The 7876-nt window shown below is 50.5% G+C and overlaps 2 protein-coding genes across 3 annotated transcripts; one reads left to right on the top strand and one right to left on the bottom strand.

Annotated features, from left to right (window-relative positions):
• Positions 1-419: 419 nt before the first annotated feature.
• LOC133913828 (PGR5-like protein 1A, chloroplastic) lies at positions 420-3898 on the top strand. Of its 2 annotated transcripts, XM_062357094.1 has the most exons (11): positions 423-732; positions 839-963; positions 1092-1188; positions 1272-1372; positions 1537-1593; positions 2142-2218; positions 2367-2415; positions 2953-3063; positions 3145-3242; positions 3326-3402; positions 3589-3898. In XM_062357094.1, the coding sequence occupies exons 1-10, from the start codon at positions 537-539 to the stop codon at positions 3393-3395; spliced, it is 981 nt and encodes a 326-aa protein (XP_062213078.1). In that variant the 5' UTR covers positions 423-536; the 3' UTR covers positions 3396-3402; positions 3589-3898. The 2 variants fall into 2 exon arrangements, with proteins under 2 accessions (XP_062213079.1, XP_062213078.1); XM_062357095.1 differs by lacking the exon at positions 3589-3898 and having other exon boundaries at positions 420-732; positions 3326-3403.
• A 1806-nt stretch (positions 3899-5704) lies between these two features.
• On the bottom strand, positions 5705-7489 carry LOC133911311 (anthocyanidin 3-O-glucosyltransferase 2-like). The gene has a single exon (XM_062353510.1). It carries the CDS (start codon positions 7254-7256, stop codon positions 5790-5792), a length of 1467 nt encoding a protein of 488 aa, XP_062209494.1. The 5' UTR covers positions 7257-7489; the 3' UTR covers positions 5705-5789.
• Positions 7490-7876: the final 387 nt, after the last annotated feature.

Genomic DNA, 7876 nt, shown 5'->3' with positions numbered 1-7876 from the left:
TGTGACAAACTTGGAGCAACTTGAATGTAGTCGTATTTCGAGGGCCGAAATCAATGCCTAACACGGGCTTGGATGAGGCCCATTTGGAAGTGGAGTTCATGCCTAACACTATTCAGGATCTTCTTCTCGTTGTTGATGAATTATTCGAATTCAAAGATCGCCAATTCGTTGAAATTCCAACACCCGAAACACCCTATGAAATTTCTTGAGAGAAACAAACCTGTCAAATTCGCCACCACGAAAAAAGGGAAAAACATATGGAAAATTTTGCGCGAGGTGGAGAGCCAATAAGAAAAACCGAAAGGAACATTCCAACATCTATGTATCCATCCATATCAAGTGTCAGTCCCCTAGCACCACAATTAAGACAGCCAGACGTCGAGAAATCTGAGGAATGGATTTCTTTTTTGCGAAACAGGAATGGATTTCTTCTTCCCTCCTCCACACATCCAAAGCTGCTGCCATATCTCCCCTCCCCTTGCATCGAACCACTTCTCCTCACTGCCCTGCACCCTCGCAACGCAACTCAGCGCAGCATGGCGTCCGAGTTGTGGCTCTCGCCGACGTCTCGCCTCCCCTCCATCGCCAACCCGCCGCCCCGCTTCCCCTCCAAGTCCAAGCCCGCCTCCTTCCTGATCTCTCCCTCCTCCAGCACTCCTCGCGCCCGCGCCCTCCCCGCGCCCCGCCGCAGGGTGCTCCTCCGTCGGCGCCTTCGCGCCACCGAACAGCAAGGTCCGCACCCGGATGCATGCACGCTACTTGTTCGGTTGAGCGCTTGCTTGTGTTTGTGTCGATGCTTGGCATCACTGGTTTGCTTGCTGCCTCTGGTTCCACGCAGGCCAGGTTCAAGAGCAAGATCAGGACGACGTGGTCGACACCAACGTCCTCCCCTACTGCAGCATAGACAAGAAGAGGAAGAAGACGCTCGGAGAGATGGAGCAGGAGTTCCTCCAAGCCCTCCAGGTATATCGTCTAGCTAGTAGCTACTTCCTGCTTCCTGTTACCGTTACTGTTGCCGTACACGCTTTACTACACCTTTCTTTGCTCACTCACTTACGAGCTACTGCTTGATTATTCGCTTCGTGGACCAGTCCTTCTACTATGATCAGAAGGCCATCATGTCCAACGAGGAGTTTGATAACCTCAAGGAGGAGCTCATGTGGGAGGGAAGCAGTGTTGTCATGCTAAGTACGTTTGATCCAGTATCAACCAGCCGTGCCCAGGTCTCTGCTAACCATTGTTTGACACATATCCGTCTGTACTGTTTCCAGGCCCTGATGAGCAAAGGCTTTTAGAAGCTTCAATGGCCTATGCGGCTGGCAATCCCATCATGTCCGATGCTGAATTTGACGAGTTGAAACTCAGATTGAAGGTTCATCTCTGCTTCAATCCTGTTCTGAATAAAACAAAACACATGCAACGCATAATGCAGTTGAAAGTTTCCTTTGCTGTGAGCATATGATGCTCTAAGTGAAACACACTTCCTGATAGCCATTTCTAATCGAGTTTTCTTTGCTCGCTGATTACCTTTGCTAGAAAGACGGGAGTGACATTGTGACGGAAGGTCCCAGGTGCAGTCTGAGGAGTCGTAAGGTAAACAATGACGATAGCGTCTGTTTATTCGAATACCGAGTTCTTTATTATGATGGCTACTGCAACTCATTGACATCTGCAATTTATATGTTCATTAACTTTTTTTTGTCTATCGTTCTATCTTTTAACAGTCAATATACCTCTAGTAATCGACGAAAGCATTTTTGTTTCCGGAGGAAGATAAATGAAAAGCAAGGGATCGTACCATAGAATGATTAGTGCATGATGTTTTTTCTCTGCTCTTTAAGGACTGACTTGAATTTTACATTCGACTTAGATACTTCCCTCCTATCTCATATTAAACTAACAGCACTAAGAATGGTGAGATGAGATGTGCCTCATTGGTGTCTTACTGGTTGAGTCAGTGCATGCAATTTGCAATTATTTTTGTAAACTCTAACTCGCATGCCGGAGGCAGAATAATTTTGAATCAAGCCGACAGGATGAACTCTCTTGGACAAAATAACAAGCAAAGCCACCTTTCATTTAACAAGTTGTCAAATACAATTATGCGGAAGTATTCTGACCATGCATGCTATATGGTGCAGGTGTATAGTGACTTGACCACTGACTACCTAAAGATGTTCCTGCTAAATGTTCCAGCCACTGTTGTAGCTCTAGGACTGTGAGTTCATCCATCTTCTTGGATCCTTACTATACTTAAAGATGTTACTGTTACTATACTTCTGACTGTTCAAATTGGGTCTTCTTTTATTTCTTTAAGCAGAGTTAGCCATGTTTGTTAACTCCCTTTCATTTTTGTTAACATTTAGGTTCTTCTTCATTGATGAGTTGACTGGCTTTGAGATCAATGTGTTCCAGGTTAGACATTACTTCTTATCCGATCCCTCACTCAGTCCAGGAAACATATAATTTCTGTGGTAGTTTTTTTAACTAAAGCAGCAACACTTAGTTAATTGTTTTTTAAAAAAAATTCATAAAATTTATATTCCCCTGGTCCTATAGTACAGTCTGCTAAATAATGAAATGAAGGAAGTTGCTTTATTTCTGCATTTGGTTTACTGTTATAGATTCTGTGCTTTTGCCAAGCTTAGATATTGATGCTCACTGACAAAATCATTCAGAAGAATGACAAAAATTTGCTAGTTAATACCTTTTTTCGGACGCAACAGGGGGCAAGGAGCCCACCTGAACTCATTTCCATTCCATCGAGGTCAACAGAACAGAGTTAATATTCATGCTTAGATATCGGTGGCTATAGTTTAGTGGTGAGAATTCCACGTTGTGCTAGTTAATATTCATGCTTACAGGTTGAACATTGCTCGAGGTCCTTCTCATTTCTCAAATATACTTTCTGACATTTGTTTGTTAACTTCGCATTCTTCCTGAACGATGCAGCTGCCAGAGCCTTTCGGTTTCATTTTCACGTGGTTTGCTGCTTTGCCCTTCATATTGTTCTTAGCACAGTCATTAACTAATGCCGTAGTCAAGGACTTTTCAATCTTGAAGGTATTTTCCCTTCTCCCTATCTATCATTCTTTATGGTATATTCAAGTGTAGAGCGAACTGATGAATTTTCCGGGCATCTAGGGGCCATGTCCGAATTGTGGAACTGAAAATCTTTCCTTCTTTGGGACTATACTGTCGGTCTCTAGTGGCGGTGATAGAAACAATGTGAAATGTGCAAAGTATGCCCCTTTTATCATTGTTCATGTAAGACTCTTCAGATGCTTATCTCTAAGAATTATTGTTGCAATATTCTGTTTTCCAGTTGCAGTACCGAGTTGGTATATGACTCAAAATCTCGGCTGATCACACTTCCAGAACCATCAAACTCATAAGGCGAAGGTATGAGATGGCGTACCAGACTGCACTAGCATACGAAATTTAGCATAAGAAAAAATAAATCACCATATCAGATGAAAGATGTAACGATATAAAATTTTGGTTGAGCGCGTATGAAATATATTCTGTGCGGCTTTCGCCAACAATGGCAGTGCTAACGATATGAGACATGCCACTTTTTGCTGCTAGGAACAAGGAGCTTCAGAGTTGGTGAATTATGTGGAATAAGGTGGGTGTAAGCTCAATAAACTGCGAAGCCTGCAGCTAGTGTCAAAGACTAGACGTTTTCTGCAACTAAGAGTTTGTCAAAGGGGGATTAGATTATCCAGAGCAGGGTCAATGGACAATGGGGAACCCCTTTGTACCGGAGTATCATGTTATGGATGAATTGTAGAGAGTGTATAGAAGAACCTACTAGGTATAGCTGCTGTTGTACAGTCAGTGACTATTAACAGTCAACGTACTACGCGTATGTGCTCATCTCAACTTTTAAGCACTAGTTGCCTGTGTTGTCATGTATTCTTTTTTTGACCAAAGAGCAGGAAGCTGTTCGTTCATTACCATTAGAAGAAATAAAACCGGGAAGAGCCGATAGGAAGAAAAATAAAGTACAACATCACAGACAAGAGGCTCGCCGGGACCATCAAAACTAAACTAAGCATCAGTGACTATTAACCGTCAACGTACTACGCGTATGTGCTCATCTCAACTTTTAAGTACTAGTTGCCTGTGTTGTCATGTATTCTATTTTTTGACCAAAGAGCAGAAGCTGCTCATTCATTTACCATTAGAAGAAACAAAATAGGGAAGAGTCGATAGGAAGCAAAAATAAAGTACAACACCATAGATAAGGAGGCTCATTGGGACCACTAAACTGAATTAAGCACCATAACACTACCCTATTATTGACAAAGCTCATCGCGTGTTATCATTGCTAGGCTTGTCGCTATACGACAAAATAACTCAAACTTCACCACAGCGGGCCTCAGCCTTCGCCTCGATATCGCTTCACCTCACGCGCACCTAGGAGACAAAAACATCGCCATGTGATCCGAACGGACCACCTCTCCCGCTGCAAGGCCCACATACGCCAAGGCACCGATATGGCATCACAGCCAAATGGAAGCTCCAACTTCATCAGAAGGTGCTATCGTTGCCACCAATCTGCACCAATGCTGGTAGATATCCAACATTGGATATGAACTCCAAAGCAATGCATCCAAAGAGGACAAGACATCGAAGATGTCGCCACCACCTAATCCAGCAAGCAAGATATAGGTTTTCACCCACAAAACCCTCCAGAAGGGTGGGCCAAGCAGGGGCACCTCGACAACGCCTCAAACGAGGGAAACGACGCCTAAGGGCATCATCATCGCCTGAAGCCCCTGCACCTGCCTATCACACGTGTTGTATGCACGCAAGACATTGGCATCACCAGCAGCTCACTCTGGGATGCTCTAGACCTCAACGCGCGGATCTAGGCTGTTGCCGCCGCCCATCCGCCTCCTTCGCACCGTCTGGCCACTGTGTGCAGCCGTCTCCTCTGGTGCTGTTTGGCGTGCACAGCCACTACCTGCGCCAGTTTGATGGCCACGGGCGGCCGCCGTAGCCCGACTCGGTCGCCATCGCTTGGATCCGATCGTCCCCAAGCGATCGTCGCCACCCAAATCTACGCCATCGTGCGTAGGTCCTAGCTGTAGTTGCCTATGGGACAACATCAAACTCCACCAGCACGGGCTGACCTCCGAGACCGCGAGCGCAATGGGGCGCCATCCCGGCCGCATGGAGTCGCCCTCTTCTTGGACCACTGCCTAGAGCCCCTCTTGCTGGGTTGCACAATGTACAGCTCCAGGCTAGCGTCACATAGCAAATCCAGCAACACACCTCGTAGATCCGCATGCACCTTGTGCAAATCTAGTGCTATCGTGTCAGTGGCCACCTCTCGATGAGGTCCGGTCGCAGGGCCTCCACACACGGATTACGGCTAGGATATAGCCTCGCCGCCACCGTCTTTGCAGCTGTGTGGGCTTTCGGTAACATGCTTAGGCGGCGACGAGGTGGAGAGGAGGGTGGCGGTGCGCGACGGTTTAAGGAGCTGCCGGAGTCGCCCTAGCAGTGACGCCTGGTGTTGTTATGTATTCGGGAGTGAGGCAATAGAACAAACTATACTTGCAAAATTCTGCTATGCATACAGGCAGATAAGTTTCTGTGTTTGCGAGCATGAGAGTCACATCACATCCCTGCATGGTCGACTGTGGCTAGTGGTCATTTGTTCTCTAGAGATCGTATCGTTCACAAGCAAAAATTCTCCATTTATTGTTTTAATCCCAAGCAACAGCGGTGTTCACTCATACATGGCCATGACCAACACATTTCTCTACCAAACGAGGCTAGACAGCAGCGGTAGTGCCGGTGCGGCGGCGGATGTCGTCGCAGAGGCGCTGCAGCGCGGCGTGAGAAGAGCCGCCTGCGTCCACGGCCTTGCGGCACAGCAGCTTCATCCGCATGGCATTCTCGCGCGCCCTCCTCCCATCCTGTGTCTCCCCCATCACGCTCCTCACCGCCCGCTCCACCGCAGCCGCCTCCACTAGCATCCGTTCCTTCCCACCGGCGCCCTCGAGCGGCACCGCAACGCCCATCTCCGCCACCATCTGGAACGCGTTCAGGTGCTGCTCCGCGTACAGCGGCCACGGTACCATGGGCACCCCGGACCAGAGGCTCTCCAGGCACGAGTTCCACCCGCCGTGCGTCACGAACGCGCCCATCGCCGCGTGCGCCAGGATCTCCTGCTGTGGCGCCCACGCCGGCCACACCAGACCCCGCGCCTCCGTCCTCTCCAGGAACCCCTCCGGGAGCAACGTCGCCGCGTCGCCGTCCGTCGGGTGGTGCGATCCCGACCCCGCCGCTGGAGGGCCCCGCAGAACCCACAGGAACCGGTGCCCGCTGCGCTCCAGCCCTGCCGCGAGCTCCCGCGCCTGCGCCGCCTCAAACCAGCCCACGCTCCCGAAGCACAGGTACACCACCGACCCCGCCGGCTGCGCGTCAAGCCACGCCACGCACCTGTGTTCCGACGTCAATCTGCCGTCCAGGTCGATCACCGGGCCGATGGGATACACCGGCGGGGCCGCGTGCCCCGGCACGCACCGGCCGGCTGCGATGGCGCCAAGGATCCCCGGCTCGAGCTCGGACACGGTGTTGGCGACGATGCCGTCGGCTTCCATGAAGCGGCGGCCGTGGGACACGAACCAGCTGTAGTTGAGGCTATTCTTGCGGGCCAGGATCTCGGGCATGCACGCCGCCGGGACTGGTGACATGCCGGGGATGTCCACCGTCCCGTCCATGTCGGCGAAGTCGAAGGGGAGCTCCTCCTGCAGCGCCGGGAGGCGCAGCATGAGCGCGAGCATGGTGGCGGTGGAAGTGAAGTAGACGTACGCCGGGACGTCGAAGTCGTCGAGCGCGGCGGTGGCGAAGAAGTCGAGGAGGAGCGCGGAGGGTGCGGGGCGGAGCGCGGCGATGGCGGCCTTGACGTGGGGCGCGTAGAGCTGCATGTAGCGGGACTTGAAGGCTGGGACCTGGCCTGGCGGGAAGGGCGCTGGGGGCTCGATGGCCGGGAGATGGTGGAAGCGAATGGCGGCGCCTGAGCCGGAGGCGGCGATGCGCTGGACCTGGGCGGCAACCTTGGCGGCGGAGTCCGGCGTGGTAGGGCGGACGAGGAGGACGGTGACGGTGGCGTTTGCTTCGGCGTGGCGGAGGATACGGATGCCGGCCTGGATGAGGGGCATGAGGTGACCGGAGCTGGGGTCCGGCAGGAGGACGACGTGCGTGGGCGTCGTAGGAATGATGGCTGGCGCCGCCATGAGCGCTGCGATCTTGCTGTCTCTCTGGTCAGCTGGTCACAGGCCGGAGAAGAGCAGAGAGTAATCGAGTAATTGAGTCGGTCCATATGTGGCAAGCGCGACACAAGATCGCGCGTCCGACGATCCACTGTCTGTTCACTTGCCTCTGCCGCATCTTGAAGACCGCAGCGTCCACTCCACCTGCGAAGATCGAGACGACGACGACGACGTCCATATTCCTCCAATAGTCCTTTCGACTGAGAGATCGGGAAGCAAAACACTCCTGTTGTTAATTGACTGCTTTAGCTTTACAAAACCCAGTATTTTGAAACCATATATAGTTTTGGATACGCATATTTGAAATATCACAATTTAGGAATACTACAGTTTTGTTGTTGTTGCAGTTCTCACGGAACCATGACGTGTTTAGAAATCACAGTATTTAATAGAATATCTGCATACTACCTATTTCCTTGTGGTCTTCCTAACGTCGTGACCTTGAGCTATACGGTTAAAACCTAGTGCAAGAAAACTCGTATCCCCTTATACCGATTCACTCTATCTCGTGCGTTCCTTGTCGTTGTTAGACGTTGCGGTTCCACCATCAACGTTATGCAGACTACGTCTTGCTCTGTTACCTG

This window comes from Phragmites australis, chromosome 3, assembly GCF_958298935.1.
Source record: "Phragmites australis chromosome 3, lpPhrAust1.1, whole genome shotgun sequence".
In the NCBI taxonomy this organism is placed as follows: domain Eukaryota; kingdom Viridiplantae; phylum Streptophyta; class Magnoliopsida; order Poales; family Poaceae; genus Phragmites; species Phragmites australis.
Note: the sequence above shows the minus strand (reverse complement) of the source record. Positions and strands in the feature narration are given on the sequence as shown.

Excerpts from the sequence above, each read along its gene's own strand:
- LOC133913828 (XM_062357094.1), top strand. The coding sequence starts at position 537 with ATGGCGTCCGAGTTGTGGCTCTCGCCGACGTCTCGCCTCCCCTCCATC. Across the intron at positions 964-1,091 it reads AGTTCCTCCAAGCCCTCCAG|TCCTTCTACTATGATCAGAA; the intron begins GTATATCGTCTA and ends TTCGTGGACCAG. Across the intron at positions 2,416-2,952 it reads TTGAGATCAATGTGTTCCAG|CTGCCAGAGCCTTTCGGTTT; the intron begins GTTAGACATTAC and ends TGAACGATGCAG.
- LOC133911311 (XM_062353510.1), bottom strand. The coding sequence starts at position 7,256 with ATGGCGGCGCCAGCCATCATTCCTACGACGCCCACGCACGTCGTCCTC.